This window comes from Bison bison, unplaced genomic scaffold (genome assembly GCF_000754665.1).
Source record: "Bison bison bison isolate TAMUID 2011002044 unplaced genomic scaffold, Bison_UMD1.0 scf7180017864155, whole genome shotgun sequence".
In the NCBI taxonomy this organism is placed as follows: Eukaryota; Metazoa; Chordata; class Mammalia; order Artiodactyla; family Bovidae; genus Bison; species Bison bison.
This window is the reverse complement of record NW_011494727.1, coordinates 2108984-2129113: the sequence shown is the minus strand read 5'-3', so window position 1 is coordinate 2129113 and position 20130 is coordinate 2108984. Positions and strand designations below refer to the sequence as shown.

General features: G+C 40.1%; 1 protein-coding gene across 3 annotated transcripts in view; it reads left to right on the top strand.

Moving 5' to 3' along the window:
* BLM (Bloom syndrome, RecQ helicase-like) overlaps nucleotides 1-20130 on the top strand; it is a 91447-nt gene that overhangs the window by 18807 nt on the left and 52510 nt on the right. For all 3 annotated transcript variants that reach the window (XM_010841065.1, XM_010841064.1, XM_010841066.1), the window contains 6 exons: nucleotides 6600-6701; nucleotides 7922-8622; nucleotides 10384-10546; nucleotides 13189-13310; nucleotides 16907-17039; nucleotides 17947-18650. In XM_010841065.1, the coding sequence (XP_010839367.1) occupies nucleotides 6604-6701; nucleotides 7922-8622; nucleotides 10384-10546; nucleotides 13189-13310; nucleotides 16907-17039; nucleotides 17947-18650 (1921 nt within the window). In that variant the 5' untranslated portion in view covers nucleotides 6600-6603. The remainder of the gene's footprint in view (nucleotides 1-6599; nucleotides 6702-7921; nucleotides 8623-10383; nucleotides 10547-13188; nucleotides 13311-16906; nucleotides 17040-17946; nucleotides 18651-20130) is intronic.

Below are 20130 nucleotides of genomic sequence, written 5' to 3'. Positions count from 1 at the left end.
TATCCAGCACTAATCTAGTAGGATCAATTGTCAATAAGCCTTTTCTGTGAGGGGCCAAATAGTAAATGTTTTAGGCTTTGCAGGCTAGACATTCTCTGTTGTAACTTCCCAACCATGCAGTATGTGAATAAACAGGCATTGTTGTGTTTCAGTAAAACTTTATTTAAGAAACACAGGCTGCAGGCAGGTTTTGGCCTGCAGGTCATAGTTTTTTCAACTCCTGATCTAGAATATATTGTGTGTTCATTATGTTAATAACATTTGTTAAATATTGGTTACTTTCCTTATTTTGTTATGTTTCTCTCATTACACACTAAACATATTTTGGTTTTTCTTTTTCAAAGTTGAGTACCATGCTGTTTAAATTAGTTACACTTAATATGATTATAATATTTCTAATGCTAGTTCCCATCCCATTGTTATTTTGTATTCTTGCCTCATGCTTTTGTCAAATGAAGTGTTTTGGTTGAGTTTTGTGAAATATTCTTGTGGTATTTTAATTGGAATTTTATTAAACTCACTAATATAGAACAAAATATCTTTGCTATATTTAAACCTTTCTTTTAAGAATATGAAATATATTTCTTGATCCAAATCTTTCTTTATTCTTCCCAGTAATATTTGGTCATTTTCTTTATATCATGAAGACGTATGTCTTTTGTTAGGTTAATTGGTAGCTTAATGTTTTTCATGCTATTGTTAATTGAACACTTTTTTAAAATTATATGTTCTAGTTAGTTATTACTATTACATGAAAATACATTTGACTTTTGTGGATTTATATTTATCTTTTATTTACCCACTTTCCTAAAGTTTTAATTGTCTATTGTTAATGACTGATTTTCTTTGGATTGAGTTAGTAGTATATAATCAAATTGTCTACATGTGATGATATTTTCATCCTTTCTAGTATATTTCTCTTTTTGCATATTTTTGCATTGGCAAGAATGTCCAGCATGAGAGTGAAAATAAGAGAACAGTCTCATTTTTGCCCCTGTTTTTAATGGGTTCACCTCTATTATAAAATATAAGATATTGTATTGGGTCTTGATTTTAAGTACTTCTAATTTCATGTTTTAGTGTACCTATTAGAAATGATTTAACAGACACCATTTCAAATATACATTAATAATACATACTGTGTGAGTCCATATATACGAATCAAGAAATTCAAGAACAGGCAAAACTAATCTATGGTGATAGTCAGATAGTGGTTATATATGGTGTGTATCAACTGGGAAAGAGCATGGGAAAGCATACTAATGTGCTAGAAATGTTCTATACCTCTTCTTAAAAGCATTACTGCTGAAGGCTGTGGCATAGGAAAATTATGTCCTTGCTGCCATGCTTCAGAATATAACTGACTAGAGGACGCCACCCTGTGAGGAATAACCAAAGAGCAGTGTAGCTTGAAAGTAGGGAAGGATACATTAGGGTTGAGATGGTAAAGAATCTGCCTGCAGTGCAGGAGACCTGGGTTTGATCCTGGGTTGGGAAGATCCCCTGGAGAAGGAAATGGCAACCCACTCCAGTATTCTTGCCCAGAGAATCCCATGGACAGAGGAACCTGGCGGGGCTGCAGTCCATGGGGCTGCAAAGAGTCCGACACAACCGAGCAGCGAACACTACTACTGACTGTGTGCTAACTGTGAATCCACGATCTATCACTGCAGTTACAAAATACTTAGTCAAACGTAGGTACTACCAAGATGGTCAAATATACATATCAAATTGTGCCATGGAATAATGTTAGAAATCTTTATTATAGACTACTGTGGCTAGTTTTGATCCAAAAATCAATAAAGTATGAAAATTTTGCAGAGGGATGAGACAGGAACAGTAAAACCTGAGAAGGAATGCTAGGAAAGGTTGTGTAATGATGCCGTGGACCTTTTGTCCTGCTTTGTCTGAAGGCTGAAGGGCTGTGTGCCTCTGTCTCCGCGTCATTGGTGGAGATCAGTAGTGTGGCTTTATTCTGTGAAAAACTTCCATATTGGACTGGGCCTTGGAGAAAACATACTTTGGCAAAAGGCCGGTGCTTTTAAACTGGATGTAAAATGGGGAGGTGCCTTTGGATATGCAGGGAATGATGGTCTTAAAATACTCTCCACTGAGACTCCCTTGGTGGCCTAGTGCTTAAGACTCGACCTTCCCATGTGGGGAGTGTAGGTTCAGTCTCTGGTCAAGGAGCTTAAGATCCCACATGCCTTATAGCCAAAAAATCAAAACATAAAATACAGAAGCAATATTGTAATAAATTCAATAAAGACTTTTTAAATGGTTCACATAAAAAAATCTTTTAAAAATAAAAAAATATATACCTTCTCCACTAAAAAAAAAAAAAAATCAGGGTGGGGAATTCCCTGGTGGTCCAGTGGTTAAGACTCTGCTTCCACTGAGCGGGGTGAGGATTCAATCCCTGGTTGGGGAATGAAGATCCTATATGTTGTGCAGCATGGCGCGCACACACACATACACACACACAAATCAAGGCTCTTTGGAGAGATGCCTGATTCTGAGTCTGGGGCAAAAAACTGCCTCAAGAGAAGTCTGGGGCATCTTTTTATTCCAAATAGTAAAGAAGCTCTCAAAGCCTAACTTTATGTCAAAAGGACTGAAGAGCCAGTCCTGGTATCTGAGTGATTCCCTGGGCCCAGCAAAGGAACCAAGTTTCCAGAGACTTGAAGACATGGGGTAACACCCCAAAACATGGACACATTTTCCACTCTACCTTCATTGGCTGAGCAGCTGCTAAGAACAAAGGCCGCATCTCCTGATAACCTGGCAAACAAATCCAGTATTGCCTCACAAATTGATTGCTTCTCTGAGGTACTGACTGGTGTATTTAGGAAGAAACTTCAAAAACAAGTTGAGGAGCATCTGTCCTTCTGTGAGACTGGAGAAATTCCACAAAAGAATCTGGGTGTCATGACGGAGGCAATGGTTCAGGCAGAGGAAGCGGCTACTGAGATTACTAGGAAGCTAGAGAAACAGGAGAAGAAACACTTGAAGAAGGAAAAGAAAAGGCTGGCTGCAATTGCCCTGGCATCTTCAGAAAATAGTCGTGCCCCAGAGGAGTATGAGGAGACAAGTGAAAGACCCAAAAAGAAGAAAAAACAAAAGCCCCAGGAGGCTTCCTTGGTGGCTCAGATGTTAAACTGCTTGCAGTGCAGGAGACCCGGGTTCGATCCCTGGGTTGGGAAGATCCCCTGGAGAGGGGAACAGCTACCCACTCTAGTGTTCTTGCCTGGAATTCCATGGACAGAGGAGCTGGCAGGCTGCAGTCCATGGAATCACAAAGAATCAAACACTTAGCGACTATTACTAACACTAACAGGAGGCTCCTCTGGAATATGGAATGGAAGACCTGTCTGTCTCTTTTTCCAAACCCAAGAAAAAAAAATCTTTTTCCAGGGAGGAGCTGGTCAGTAGTGATCTTGAAAAGAGGTGGCACTGGAAATCTTCCCAAGAGGAAGAAATCTTTCCCCAAAAAGAAACCAGTTAGTGACCCCAAGAGTCAGGAAATAAGAGAGTCCCCAAGGAAAAGAGGACAGAGAAGGCAATGGCACCCCACTCCAGTAATTGCCTGGACAATCCCATGGATGGAGGAACCTGGAAGGCTGCAGTCTGTGGGGTCGCTGAGGGTAGGATATGACTGAACGTCTTCACTTTCACTTTTCACTTGCATGCATTGGAGAAGGAAATGGCAACCCACTCCATTGTTCTTGCCTGGAGAATCCCAGGGACAGGGGAGCCTGGTGGGCTGCTGTCTGTGGGGTCACACAGAGTCGGACAAAGAGGAAATTGTCCTCCAAGGAGGGGCCTCTCAGCAGTAGACCTGAAGAGGCTACTGCCAGCAGGAGCAGTGGCTCCAAGAAAAGAAAAATCCCAGGGAAATTAGAATGGGCGTCTCCCTCATGGGGCATAATGTGTGGAGGTATTTCCCAGCCCATCCTCTAGAGCCCAATAAAAATCAAAACTAAAGAAGTAAAAAGGACTGAAGAGTCAAACTGGAAACGCTCCCTCTGAACAGTTTTGAAATAGTTTGAGACTCAATAAGGGTGATAATTATATTGAATTGAAACATACCTAATGTTTAATCCATGAATTTATAATGATACTGAGAAAAAAAATTGACCAATAGAGGTTACCAGAGAATTAACTCATTATTTTGAAAACTAATAAAGGGAAAAAAAAATGCAACATTTATCCTGTCTTTCCTATGTGAGCTGTGCTGCTGGGTAAAAAAATAGTAGATCAGAGTACGTTTCTCTTGGTAGAAATAGTCCAGCTAATGAACAAAGAAGGAATGACAGGATTAAAATATGACTATTTTGAGAGGTTGGCTTCTGGAATGGTGAAGTGGGGACCCTGGGATGTGTGTGCAGATGAAACAATATTGGATGAGTTGACAGTTTTTGATAAATGTTGATAATGAGTACATAAGAGTTCATTATACCCTTCTGTCTACTTTCTGGTGTTTGCTGCTGCTAAGTCGCTTCAGTCGTGTCCGACTCTGTGCGACCCCATAGACGGCAGCCCATGAGGCTCCCCCGTCCCTGGGATTCTCCAGGCAAGAACACTGGAGTGGGTTGCCATTTCCTTCTCCAAAGCATGAAAGGGAAAAGTGAAAGTGAAGTCTCTCAGTCGTGTCTGACTCTTTGAGACCCCATGGACTGCAGCCTACCAGGCTCCTCCGTCCATGGGATTTTCCAGGCAAGAGTACTGGAGTTTATTTTGTAACAACTTTATTAAGATATAATTCACATAGTTATTCAGTGTTTATTAATTGGGCTTCCCAGGTGGTATGAATGGTAAAGAACTCCTGCCAGTGCAGGAGACATCAGAGACATGGGTTTGACCCCTGGGTGGGGAAGATCCCCTGGAGGAGGGCATGGCAACTCATGCCAGTATCTTGCCTGGAGAACCCCATGAACAGAGGAGCTACAGTCCATAGGGTCTAAAGAGCTGGACATGACTGAAGCGACTTCTTGTTTAGTCGCCAAGTCGTATCTGACTCTTTGTGACTCTGTGGACTGCAACACACCAGGCTTGGACATGACTGAAGCAACTTAGCATAATTAGTTATTTTACTGAAGGCATTTGAAAGAGGAAGAAAAGGCAAACATCATTTTTTTTCCAGGGAAGGTGGAACAAAATCAATATTGTAATCATCTTCATCAAGCTCAACAGATGAAGATTTCTTCCACTGCACTTGCTTCGAAGTTCTCCTTTTTTCACTATTATCTAAAGACTTGTTAAACATAATTTAATAATTAGTGAGTGGACTGTGATATATGTAAAACTTCATATTTCCATGAATATCATTTGGTATTGTTAGCCCTTCCTCCTAAGCTATATGGCATAAAATAAAAGAAGATCTTTGGTAAAGATAAAATGAGAAAGAAGGTTATATCTCTTTGCTCAAATAAGAATTGATTACTGTCCATATATTCTGCTATTCCATCCTGATTTGGCCCCAGTAATTTTTAAAAAATTGTTTACTTTTAATTGGAAGATAATTGCTTTACAATATGGTGTTGGTTTCTGCCATACATCAACATGAATCAGCCATAGGTACGTATACATGTGTCCCCTCCCTATTGAATTTCCCTCCCACCTCTCACCCCAGGCCTCAGTAATTTTTTAAAATTTTTATTTATTTGGCTTCACTGGGTCTTAGTTGTCGCATGTGGGATCTAGTTCCCTGAGCAGGTTTTGAACCCAGGCCCCCTGCATTGGGAGCACAGAGTCTTAGCCACTGGATCACCAGGAATGTCTCCGGCCCCCTTAATTTTAAGACGGCTTAACCTACACATTGATGGTTAATGCTTGCGGGGGTGGTGCTCAGTTATGTCCAACTCTTTGTGACCCCATGGACTGTGGCCTGCCAGGTTCCTCTGTCCGTGGGATTTCCCAGGCAAGAATACCGAAGCAGGTTGCCATTTCCTCCTCCTGTAGATCTTCCCAACCTAGGGATCGAGCCCGCATCTAATCTCCTGCATTGACAGTTGGATTCTTTACCACTAGCACCACCTGGGAAGCCTCTAAGCTACATATTATCCCAGGAATTAGCTCAGCCGTGTCACAATTTATATGCTTGGTAAAAGTATTCTTTCAGGTTGAGACCAGATGATTCCAAAGCACAGCATCTTGCTGGTAAACCATTGCTCTCATTGACAGTGCTCATCCTTCTTTTCCGATTTCCCCTCGGGCGGAGAACTCAGTTATTCCTTTGTTCTTTGGATTTTCAGTGTGCTTTGATCATTTTCTCACACTTCTCTCCCCATTTGCCTTCCCTCTATTCTTCAGACCTAGGCCAGGTCCCCTTTTTCTGCAAGCCTTTTCCTAATAAGCCCTTCCCTAAAAATATCTTTTGTGCTTTTTTTAGCATTGGGGGAAAACCAGGTCATTTTGCTATTTAAGTGAGCTTTCAGTTAGTTAAAGATTATGTATTTCAAATGTCACCTGTTTTAAATGTCAAAACAGTTTTTTGTCCAAAAAAAAGTCTCATTACTCTGGGCACAGTTGGAACAGTAAATATTGTGATTAATGCAAAGCGTGTAATTCCACTGATATTTTTCTCCCTCATTTTTCAGGATCATGGCTGCTGTTCCTCAAAATAATCTACAGGAACAACTGGAACGTCATTCGGCAAGAAAGCTTAACAATAAATTGAGTCTTTCAAAACCGAAATCTTCGTAAGTACTTTAGTTTGCTTTCATACAGGCACCAGCACTCAAGTGAAAAGAAACATCTCTTACAACTCTTTCATTGTAGAGATGAGAAAATGAGAGGGTCAGTGGTTTTCCCACTTGCAAAATAATAATAGAGCATCTTTTAGCAACACCAGGTAATGAATTGTTTAGCACCTCTGCACAGTTTCTAGCACGTGATATTTGCTCAATGAATATTCGTTGAGTGAACAATGAATCTTGTAAATATGAGCAAATTGGTATTTTTTATTTAAAAAAAATTTTTTTTTGGCAGTGCTGGCTCTTCATTGCTGTGTGGGTTTTTCTCTGGTTATGATGCATGGGGGCTGCTCTCTAGTTGCAGTACACGGGCTTCTCCTTGTGGTGACTTCTCTTGTCGTGGCTCCTGGGCTCTAGAGTACAGAACCAGTAGTTGTGACAGCAGAGCTGAGTTCCTCCCTGGCACGTGGGATCGTCCCAGACCAGGGATCGAACCGATGTCTCCTGCATTAGTAGGTGGACTCTTTACCACTAAGCCAGCAGGGAAGACCCAAATCGGTGTTTTTAGTATCTTAATATAATTTTATGTCCTTTTCGAAAACCATCTGTAAGGAAACTATAGCTCTCCAGTTCTGTTCTTTCCTTCAAGCTGTACTCCAAAGTCCTTCTAACAGACCTAATGATGTAGAGCCCTCATTGTGCCCTTAGCAGGTTCTAGGCACATTCTTTGTGCTTGACTTTAAAGTTACCATTGACCTTCATGTCAGTAAAGCCCGCAGATGTCCAGGGCCCTTGCCCCTTTCACTTGTCTTTCAGATTTCAGCAGAGCTGGAAGTTTTTAATTCTTTTCCCCATAAAACTTTTATCAGAGTCGCAACAAGTAGTCACATTTGCGTCTTTTCTCTTCTTTGCTTCTGCTTTCCCCCTCTCTGGAGAGGTTGTTAATTAAGGACTATGAGCCTGAGAGGCAAAGTAATGGGAATGGCCTGGATAGTCTCAAAGCTGAGTAATGAGCTCCTGAATAGGAAGGATCAGAGCATACAAAGCATAATGTAAGTTTCCTTACATATTTTAAAGTCAGAGAGGCATATAGATTCTTTGCTCATTTGGGATACAATGAAGGTAAGTCATTATATAAATTAGTAAAAAAAAAAATCAGAGTTTTGTATACTTTCTGGGTTTGTTAAAATGAATCCATCTAATTCAGTTTTTCAATTCTTTTTCAGAGGTTTCACTTTTAAAAAGAAAGTGCCTTCAGCCAACGATGTCTCTGTAACTAGTGTGTCAGTGGCAAAAACACCTGTGTTGAGTGATAAAGATGTTAATATTACTGAGGCCTTTTCCTTCAGTGAACCTTTACCCCACACCACCAATCAGCAGACGGGGATCAATGACTTTAAAAGTGCTCCATCCGGACCGCAAACTAAGAGAGTTGGTTCAAAACCATTATTGCCAAGTTTGTCGCAGGTTCCCCAGGAAGTTTCATGTACGGCCCAGAACACACCGGTTATAAAGCAATCCCTCAATGCTACTTTCAAGAAATTAGAATTTAGTTCCTCATCAGATTCTCTTATTGCCTTCAATGATTGGGATGATATGGATGACTTCGATACTTCTGGAAATTCTAAAGCATTTGTGACACCATGTAAAAACCACTTCGTAAGAGTAAGCACTGCTCAGAAATCAAAAAAGTCTAAGAGGAACTTAGTAAAAGCGCAGCTTAATAAAACACATACAGGGGAGACTGATTTGGCTCCCTCCTCCTCTGAGAGCAAGCAGGAACATTTGACTGAGAAACAGAAGGATGACTCAGAATGGTTAAGTAGTGATGTGATTTGCATTGATGATGACCCCGATCCCGAAGAGCTGATAAATGAAGATACTCAGGAAAATCACTCGTTAAAAACTCATTTGGGAGCGGAAAGAGGTAAAAATTATTATTTCATTTCAAAAGGTTGATTGTATTAGTTTATTCAAAGCTAGACATTGGGAAGAGTCACAAATATGATTTAACTTTTGTCCTTAGGATATATAGAGGTGCTTATTGAACCATCTGTGGGCCACGTTCTTGCATACTAAGGAAATGAAAGATTTTATTCTGCTAATATAGTTTTTATATTAGCAAGGATAGTTCTGTGATTTTAAATACAAAGAAATATGTAGAGAATATAATGCTTAATGGAATAAGTCAGAGAGAGAAAGAAAATTACTGTGATATCACATGTGGAATCTAAAAAATAATAAAAATAAGTATACAAAACAGAAGCAGGGACATAGAAAACAAACTTATGGTTACCAAAAGGGAGAGGGAAGTGGAGGGGGGGACAAATTAGAAATATGAAATTAATAGATACAAACTACTATACATAAAATAGATAAGCAGTAGGGATTTATTGTGTAGCACAGGGAGTTATACCCATTATCTGGTAATGTCCTGTGATGAAATAAAATCTGCAAAAAACTGAATCACTTGGCTGTACACCTGAAACTAACCCAATATTGTAAATCAACTATACTTCAATAAAAAGAAGAGAAGTTTCCATAGAAGTTCAAGTGGCTTCATGATGGTGTGCTAACTAGTTGGTAGTAGAATTGGGATAAAACGAAGCCTTTGTGTTATGATTCTTTTATGATTTGCACTGCCTAATACTGATGAATAATACAATATAATCATGCTATTCAAGTATTATAAATTACATTCAAATAGTTTTCTGTTTAGGTCTCATAGTTATTAGATGTCTAGAACTTAATAGCTGAGATCAGCCATATGTGGAGGTACCCACATTATGAAATAATTGTAAATATGAGACTAATATTTTTAAACACCGAATCCCATCAAGGTTACTGCAGGGTAAGAGGGGACTGAAAAGTGACTGATTATAAGCAAGACTATAGTCTAATCAAATGTGTTACTATTTATGAAGAGAAGATTTGGCAAAAGGTAAACTAGAGAGCAACGATTTGGCACTGTTTTCCCACATAGTTGAGAGAGACATGTATTCTGGGAGACTTAAATAACTAAGACGCCTTTGGGATAAGGCAGACATAGTTTATCTGTATCAATAATGGTACTTGTATAACCCTCAGGTTTACTTACTGTACTTTACCCTTATTTAAATATGAATGAAAAATAGAAATGAAAGGACTGATACTAAATATGAGTTTCTTAATTTGACTGGAGACAGTCATGAAAATCCTTAAGCAAATCATCAGCCTCAGTCCAGCTTCTGTTGGACTTAATCCAGTTGATTCAGTCCTCTTCCATGAAGAAACAAGCCAACATCAACGTGTGAAAGGAGAGAACTCATCAGTACAAAGTGCTGCGAATGCTTTTACCTTGTCCAAAGCACTCACTTTTAAGTGCTCACACCCTGTTCTTTCTGGCTCGTTAATATTAAAATAACCTACACTTATCAACTATTTTACTTTGTTTTTTAAACTTTTTATTTTGTATTGGGGTGTAGCCAATTAACAGTGTTGTGATAATTTTAGAGGAACAGTGAAGGGACTCAGCGATAGACATCCATGTATCCATCCCACCCACCAACTCCCCTCCCATCCAGGCTGCCACATCACATTGAGCAGAGTTCCCTGTGCTGCACAGTCAGATCCTGTTGGTTGGGGAGTTTGGGGTGGCATGTACACACTGCTATGTTTAAAGTGGATAACCATCAATTGTTTTACTTAGGTAATTGTGAAAAGAAGAAAAACTTGGAAGAAACAGAATTACATTCAGTGGAGAAGTCTTCATGTATTGAGCTTGACGAAGATGATTATGACATAGATTTTGTCCCACCTTCTCCAGAAGAAGGAATGACTTCTACCTCCTCATCCTCTTTAAAATGCTCTAGGTAAAATAGTTTTATTAATTAATAAACATTGTTTCTGAGATAGCTGAAATAATTTTAGTTGTGTAATGTCACCTCAGAATTGACTAATTTCATGCTAATGCAGTTTGTTTTGTATTCAAATGAACACATCAAGAAATTCCTATTTATATAAATTTTATTTAATTGTTGGCATTCTAAAACTATATAGTCCAATTATCATTAATTACATGGCACCTCCAAATGGTTTTATGTAGTTGATCTTGATATGTGGAATGTAGTCCTAAAGATACTGATTTCCTAGACCTGAAATGACCCCAAACTAACACCTTCTTTGCGAAGTGACTTTTACTAAGTGTCCTTTCTTCTTCTTTTAAAAATTTTTCTTAATCCAAATATTAATAGAATTGACCATTGGTATTTGTTATTCACTGAATTTTGATAAATTTGTGACATGATTAATTGGTGGTGTTATGGCAAAAGAGAGAATCCACATGGTTCATTAATAGCTTTAAATACTAATAGTCGTTGTTACTGCCATACTGGCTCCAGCCTAAATCCACTCAGTTGAGAGGTCTGTTACATACTATGCTGCTAACCATATTTTGATGAGAAACAAATCCCTCTAGTACATCACCTGAAGGAAGGAAGGCAGACAGGAAGGAGGTGTTTGTCTACATAAGCTGGTTTCTCTGGGTTTTTGTTTTAACAGGTGGGTTGAGATGTTTACAGAGATGGGAGAGGGTGAAGCGTGATTGCTATTTGACAACAAAACAGAAAAACTCCAAAAGTTCCCCTCTTTCATCTCCCCCATAAAAATGCAGACAGAGTTGTGGGGAAAAAACTCAGCAAAAGTTCACATAGCATTATTCAACAGCATTCTTATTTCTCAGGTGAAGGAGTTGAAGCCTAGGGAGGAACAGGGGATTGTCTGAGATGACGTCATTAATGGCAAATGGGCTAAGATCCAGTGTAGGGTTATTTCAAGTGTGTATTGCACAGATAACACTGTAGCCACTTTAACAGGATATTGACTGATAGTCTTAGAGTCCAACAAACCAAACATTTTCTTTATCCACATTAAGTTTATTTATTTATTTATTTATTTTTTAAATTGCAGTATAGTTGATTTGCAATATTGTGTTAGTTTCAGGTGTACAGCATAGCGATTTAGGGTTTGTATTTTTCTTTTTCTGATTATACTCCTATATAGATTGTTAAAAGATATTGAATATAATGCTCTGTGCTATACAGTAAATCCTTGTATGTTGTCTATTTTGTATATGAAAGTGAAAGTGTTAGTTGCTCAGTCATGTCCAGTTCTTTGCGACCCCATGTACTGTACTGTCCATGGAATTTTCCAGGCAAGAATAGTGGAGTGGATAGCCATTCTCTTCAGGGGATCTTCCCAACCCAGGGATTGAATCGAGGTCTCCTGAGCTGCAGGCAGCTTTTTTATGAGCCGCCAGGGAAGCCCAGTTTGTATTTGCACCCCGTCCTCCTGATTCGTTCCTCCCCTCTCCCTGTCCACATTGTTTTGTTCCTTCTCTATACGTGTCTATGATTTTTACATTGCCATAATCAACATGTTGCTGTCATTTTTCAATCTGCTTTTCTTTTGACATTATTTTTAAAACGTTTTCCATATTGCCGCATAGTCATTATTTTTATTCCTCTTAATGGCTACATAATTTATTGAGTTGTCATACCACAATTTAGTATATTTTACCTAGATATTCAGCAGTTGGAAAATGGTTCTTTCTAAGGTGGTTTCTGAGATAAATTCTCTGTATATATTTTCAACTGCAACCTTGTATACATATTTGTATATATTATAAAACTAAAAGAGGATTTTCACAAATGCTTTATGTGCAGTGCACACTTATATTTTGTTATATTTTATTACATTTTAAAGTGCTGGTTGTGACTTCTAAACTTATTTCAGAGATGTAATGGTTAGAAAATATATAACAAAAAGGAGAACATATTTTTGTATCTCCTGTATTCCTAAACCTCTTTAGATGGCCCTCAAAATCCTCTCTCTGCAGACCCCAAATTGTCTTTACAGCTTTATCTCCAGTTATGTTCCTATGGTAACCCTGAGCTCTATTGCCTAATGAGAGTAAACTGACAGTCTCCCTCCTTCATAAGCTTTAGCTTTCTTCGGATTGCCATAGTATCCTCTCTCTAACACTTAGTTAATACTAATTTATTTTGTTACTTTAAAGTATTTTTTATATCCAGCCCGAATGACCATGTTTATATGTGTTAATATCAGGGCCAAAAGATGGCAAACTTTGAGGGCCAGCTAGGGCTTCCCAGGTGGATCAGTTGGTAAAGGACCCACCTGCAGTGCAGGAGACGAGGGTTCGATCCCTGGACTGAGAAGATCCCTTAGAGAAGGAATGGCACCCACTCCAGTATTTTTGCCTGGGAAATTCCATGGACAGAGGAACCTGGTGGGCTACAGTCCATGGAGTCACAAAAGAGTCGGACATGACGTAGCGACTAAACCACCACCTAAGAGGTTTTACAATAGAGATACAGAGACATGTTTCTCTTTTCTGTTACATAGTGTCTAACCAGTTGTGGGAAATATTAGAGGGAAAAGTATGCATTTGGTCTAGTCTGTACTCTGATCAGTTTAATGTTTTTTTAATTTGTAGTATGTTGAAGGATCTTGACACCTCTGACAAAAAGCATAGTCTTAGCACATCAGAAGACTTGTCGAAACCCAAGGAAATGGCCACACAACAGCCTAATCAAGAAACCAGCACAAGCTGTGAAGGTACAAAAGAATTTTAGACGTAACACATGTTGTAGCTGCTTACTTTTGAAAACAAAGTAAGGTTGTATTCTCAGCCTGTGACTGTATAGTATAAGATGATGAATCTGTAGTTTCTTTTGATCTAATAGTGAATCATCCGTAATAACCAACCACCAGCATTTGCTCAGATAACTCTGAAACTCAGAAACTTGTTTTCTCACCAAATGACTCTCTAATAAGTAGTGTTTTTAGAATAGAGGAGGAATTTTTTTTCTCATACTGCACCAAAATTTTGCCTTCCTGTAGCTTTAATCTTTGTGAGATAAATGTGAAGTGCCTAGAGCTAAATATTAGATCTTTTACCTCTTTTTTATAGGTACTGATTTCTAGACCATCCTCCAAGTTCTCTGGGTTTGGTGTTCACTTAAAGTTTAGTACTTTTTGTTTGCTTGATTTATTTCTAATTCATTTTTAAATTTTCTATTAAATATCTAGTATAAATAATCCAGTAGCACCTAAAGGCTTTGAAAAACTGCTTTGTCTCCTTCCCACTCCTGATTTCTGTTTCCCAAAGGCTTTTTCAGACTAGAAATTTGTTTCCTTCTAGTCTGAATGGAGGAGCATGGTGGGCTGCAGTCCATGGGGTAACCCGCTAGGAGTTGGACATGACTGAGCGACTTCATTTTCACTTTTCACTTTCATGCATTGGCGAAGGAAATGGCAACCCACTCCAGTATTCTTGCCTGGAGAATCCCAGGGACGGGGGAGCCTGGTGGGCTGCTGTCTGTGGTGTTGCACAGAGTCGGACATGACTGAAGTGACTTAGTGGCAGCAGTCTGAATTTTTCCTGGTATTATTTCTTTTTGTTTTCTTCTTTTTGTTTCCTCTTTTCTCTTTCACTCTTCCCGGAACTTCAGCTATTGGACCATTAGACCTCCATTAATTAACTTTTCTGATTTTTATCTCTTGCCTTTTTTGCTTTCTGAGAGATGTCCTCGGTTTTTAAATTAACTCTTGCATGGAATTTTTCATTTTTATCAGATTAATTTCCAACAGCTGCATTGTAATCTATGAGTATTTCTGTAATGTTTTCTATTCTTATTTGATGGGTATTATACTTAGGGGGTATGTGAATGTGTGTTTGAGAGTTGCTGTACTTACGGTGTGTGTGTGTGTGTGTGTGTGTGTGTGTGTGTGTGCGCGCACATACATGTGCAGTGATCTCTTGGTGTGGTTCCTGTTTCCTCTGGATTTTTGTTTATTTTCGTCTCTGAATTTATTGTTAAAGATGCTCCTGAAATACCTGATGTAGGCACTCTTCCAAGTGCATTACAACATTAATTAATTTAATCCTCACAATGATCCTTTAAGATAGTTTCTGTTATCCCATTTTACAAATAAGGAAACCAAGGTACGAGGTACCAGAGAGCTAAATAATACTCATGGTCATAGAGTTAGACAGCAGCAAAGCTAGGATATGGACCCAGCAGTCTTGAGACTCTTGAATTTGCACTGGTAGCCACTGCACCATACTGCTCCTGCATCATCAGGTTTCACTGATGAAATGGTTGGCTAAGACGAGAGCAAGGACAGAGTCCTACACAATGTCCTTAGCGGCCTCCCTCTCAGCTGACAGCAGTCTGTTCATCACCACCTCGTGTTCATCTTGTTACAAATCTGCCTTCAGACTGTGTTTTTCTCCCTTGTCCCTGGGGATACGAAAGACTCGCTCAATTGACTCCAGAATTTGAAAGTCTGAGGCAGCAAGAGGAAAAAGGTGGGCCACTGGCTCTAGAGCAATGCTGACCTTGTGTGCAAGCCTCCCTCTTCCCACTCCTGGCTGGTGACTGTGCCAAAGTAGTTCAGCCTCTTTGGACCGCAGTTTCTGTTCCTTCTGTTAAATGAGAATAGTATCTGCCTTGCCTGGTTGTTGTCAGGGTTCAAGGTAAAGTGCCCCTTGCACTGCGGGCCTTCAATAAATGGGGGCTTCTGTTATCTGCCAGTCTAGTGATCCTTTCAAAAAAGGAACTACGTTGAGATGGCTGTTGTATTTTTATGAACTCTTGCGAACTCTGTAATTGTTTCCTCTTTTTCTTAGAGCTCACAAAGCAGCCATTTGATAACATGTTCTAGAATTTTGCCTTGAATTAACTTTAAGAACGCCAGCCTGTAGCTTTTGGCATCCCTTTAGAATTTTTTTGAAAATTAGAACAATGTTTGACTGTCTTCACTCTCCCTTCAACTCTCCTATTAACTAGACGCCTCATGTATTAGTGAGATTTTCTTTTGCAGGTTTCGTTTGTACTCTGAGGTGTAATCTGTCTAGACAAAGAGACTTGAGCTCCTTTCCAATAACTGTATCTCTGAGCCTGTCTTGGTTTTCATTTCCTTTGGACTGTTGTTTATGCTACTCTTTCCAATCCAATGCCCGTTTTCCTTCCAGAGAAAACAGATGTCAAACAGGAGCGCGGTGAGTGCACTTGTACCACTTCATACTTCGGGACCCTGTTTACGTCAGTCACTAGTGAAAGTCCTCACTCCCACATCGTTTTCACATGGACATGCGGGTCCCCTCACCAGGGTCGTGTCCACACCCCCATGCTCATCTGTCCTCGCTTCCTCTCCTTAGACCCATCAGCTGGCTCCCTTGCTCAATAATTTCCCAGTAGCCGCCTCCTCTTCTCTGATTGTCTCTGAGAACACTGTTGCCTCTGTAGCTGCCTAAACTGTTTATTTCACCTGAACACCTTAGGCCCCAGGGGTCGGTAGGCATGTTTCTTGCTTCCCATTGCTCCCCTAACCCATTGTTTTTCCTTTGCCTCATCTAAAGCCATCCCTCCTCTATCTATTTCTTAGTTATACAGCTGAAATGTGAAAGTGTGGAGTGGGCTGGCTGGATCCACATGTCCGTACGGATGTTAGCAGGCATCTCTCTCTCACACCTGCCTCTCACGTCTCCCCATCTCAATCTTCCGTTTCCCTCCATCTCTGTTTTCTGCTTTCCCTTACCTTGGCCTTATTTTCAAGCTTGTATTTTCCCTCAGGGTGGCAGAGTTGGCCACCTGCAGCCAGTCCAGCTTGTTGAAGAGAGAGGTCCTCTTTTCCATTCAGTCAAAAAACTCTCAGATCTAATTCTCATTGAACTGCCTCACGTCACATGCCCACTGAGGAGGTAGGGGTTGGGGTGGAGGGTGGGAGTGGTCTCCAAAAGGAAAGTGTAAGTGCCGTGCTGTTAGGAAGCTCTGGTTGGCAGGCAGACGAGAGCAACAAGTGGAGTTCTTACCTGTCCAAACTGTATGACGTATTCTGTGTGGGCATGGTGAGATTTATATCTGAAAAAGTAAAAAAAAAAAAAACCATAAAACTTTACTATCTTACCGCAACTTTGGTTACCTTATAAGAATTAGCAGGAAATGAAACGATAACAGTTTTTAGCTCTCATGATACAGATTAGAGCCAGTCTGATTTCAGATGATTTCAGAGGCAGATAACGGAGAATATATTATTGTTCAGAATCCTGTTTTTAAACTACTTCAGGTGTTACATGCAGGGCTTTCAAGATTTTAAGTCTTTTTTTGTTGGTGGTGAAAAATATTCATAGCATAATTACTTTACAGCTAGACAGACAAGTTTACAGCAGCAGCTTATCCGTGTGATGGACCGAATCTGTAAATTAGTTGATGCTGTTCCTGATGATGAGCTGAAAGCTTTGGATTGTGGGAACGAGCTGCTCCAGCAGCGGGACATAAGGTATCTTGACTTTTCTCCTTCTGGATCTGATTGCATTTCCACCGACATTGTAAGTGTCAAAGATACAGGGCAAGATTTCCAGTCATTCTGCCCCACAAATGGTGTAGCATACTTATCACTGTCATTTTTTTTTTTTAATTCTATGATTGGAATATAGTTGATTTACAATGTTGTTAGTTTCAGGTATACCAAAAAAATGACTTAGTTATACATATACATGTATCTATTCTTTTTCAGATTCTTTTCCCAAATACGTTATTACAGGGCTTCCCAGGTAAAGAACCTGCTTGCCAGTGCAGGAGATGTAAGAGACATGGGTTCAATCCCTGGATCGGGAAGATCCCCTGGAGGAAGAAATGGCAGCCCACTCCAGTATTCTTGCCTAGAAAATTCCATGGACAGAGGATCCTACTGGGCTACAGTCCATGGGTTCTCAAAAAGTCAGACATGCCTGAGCAACTGAGCACACACATATGTTGTTACAGAGTATTGAGTAGAGTTCCCTGTGCTCTGCATTATGTCTTAATTTACTTTTTCAAACTGTTCCTTTAGCATTTGTATTCAGATTTTTAAGGTTGGAAATATTTCGCCAGTTCGGCATGAAAATTAAATATAAACTTGTGTGTACCCTACCATTGCCAGCCTGTTGTTGTTTAGTTGCTAAGTAATGTCCGAATCTTTGCAACCCCATGGACTGTAGCCCACCAGGCTCCTCTGTCCATGGGATTCTCCAGGCAGGAATACTGGAGGAGGTTACCATTTCCTCCTCCAGGGGATCTTCCCCACCCAGGGATCGCACTTGTATCTCCTGCCTGGCAGGCAGATTCTTTATCACTGAGCTACCAGGAAAGCCCACACCATTGCCAACTACTCATTGTTAATTTGGCATCCTGTGTTCTCTCTTCAGAAGGAAACTCCTAGCTGAAGCGGATTTTGATCCCAGTGATGCCAGTGTTCTTAGCGCCGTGTGGGGGTGTAGGCCTGATCCCCTGGAGAGCCCTGTGAAGGACTTGGCCTCTGTTTCCTTACCTTACGCGTTTCGGAAGGGTGACTCCTGTCTTGCAGGGAATGCTGTGAAGGAGTTTACTCTTCCACACCTCCCCTCAAATTCCATGTCCACCCGGGAACGTTTACTGACTCCTCCCCTAGGAAAGACGGGAGTCTTAGCCACCACAAAGAGTCCCTTTGAAAGACCGCTATTCAGTTCCCATTTACAGAAGTCCTTTGTAAGTAGCAACTGGGCTGAAACACCGAGGGCAGAGAAAAGAAATGAAAGCCCTGATTTCCCAGGAAATGTTCTCACAAGCACGGCTGTGAAAGATCAGAATAAACATACCACCTCCATAAATGACTTGGAAAGAGAGCTCCAGGCTGCTTGCGAGATTGACAATTTTGACATAGATGACTTTGACGATGATGATGATGACTGGGAAAATCTGATGCAAAATTTAGCAGCCAGCAAATCTTCCACAGCTGCCTACCCACCCATTAAGGAAGGTCGACCAGTTAAATCAGTGTCAGAAAGACCCTCTTCCGCCAAGACAGACTGCCTTCCAGGGGCATCTACCACTCAAAATAAAAACTTCTCAGAGTCAATTCCGAATTACCCTGGTAAGTTTACAATACATGGAATGCTTATATTTTCTTTGACAACAAAACTGTCCAAAATAGGAATTGTACAAGAAAAACCATAGCAAATCATCATTGCCTGAGAATGACATTGTTTCTATGCAAATTTCTGCTGATAATATGAATTACAAATCACAGTTTCAGAAGCAAGTTGCTCTTTGTCTGGGTACCAGCTGTAGTTTTATAAAATGTGTAATTATAACCTATTGTAGTAAAGCTCCAAAAGTCGTTACAAATGTGCTTTGCCTTTAACGTTTTTTAGTCCCTAAAACAATAAAGCTCAGGAGGGCCAAGTTTTAACAATTTGGGGGATGGATAAAAAGCAAAGCTGAATTTATATGTTAAAATGTCGTTGTGTGTATTTTTAGAATCCTGGATTGATAAGAAATGATGTTTATAAAGCTGTGGAACAGGTTTTATGTCAAAATACTAAAATTTACAGCAACCTAAGAAACCTAAGAAGTCAGAAATTTCTTAAGTCAGTCAAATCATTTTTTTGATCTAGGATCATTTTAATCCGCTCAGCAAATATTTCCTGAGTGGCCACCATGTGCTATGCTCAGGTCCTAGTGATAGATGGATAACGAAGAGTTCCTACCTGCTTGGAGCTCACAGTTTAGTGAGAGAACTTTTTGGAATAGTGAAATTAGCCATTGTAAAGGCTGCAGAGAAAAGCCAAAATTGATTTTAAAACCTTTCATTGACCTTATAAAGTTATCAAAAGGTGGTTTTCTTTTTTAAGTTTGTATGTGTATGGTGTAAAGTGCATTCCTCCCTATTTTTGCCATTGATGACTTAATCCCACAGAGGTTGTTCTTACAGCTATGCTGTTGACCTTTAAAATAACCATTAATGGATTTATTTCTATGTCATGTTTGAGTGTGTCATGCCTGGTGTTTGCAGTTATCTTTGAGACAGTTGAGGGCTGAGGTAAAAGGAACTGCCAGAGCTGGAGTGAGCACTTTTTGCACTCTGTGGGCACCCACCCAGAGTTGCGACAGCGAGGGGGCGGAAGTGGGGGCAGAGGCGAGTGGCATGATGGAGGGAGATTCATAGGGAGCTAGGATGACTCTGAGCTTTCAGACCCGGTAACTGAGAAAGCTGTGACACCGTGAACAGAAAGAGAAGTCAGGAGGCAGAGGCAGATTTGGAGCAGAGCTGAGGAGGGCTATTTTAAGGCTTGCTGAGCTTCAAGTGTTGGGAAGTCATTCAGGTGGAAGTATCTTGCAGACAGTTGGAGGTGCGTGCAGCCCTGGGACTTAGGAGGGCGTCAGTCTAATCTTGAGAAAGAGATCTGGGCATTCTGTGCACATCAGCAATGTTTAAGGTCAAAGAACTAGGAAAATTCCAAAAAAGAATGTCTACTGAGCCCAGTCCCAAGTGTCGGAGACTCCCACATTTCAGGGACAGATGGAAATGGAGCCAGGAAAAGGAAGTTAAAGTGAGTAGAAAACCCAGGACT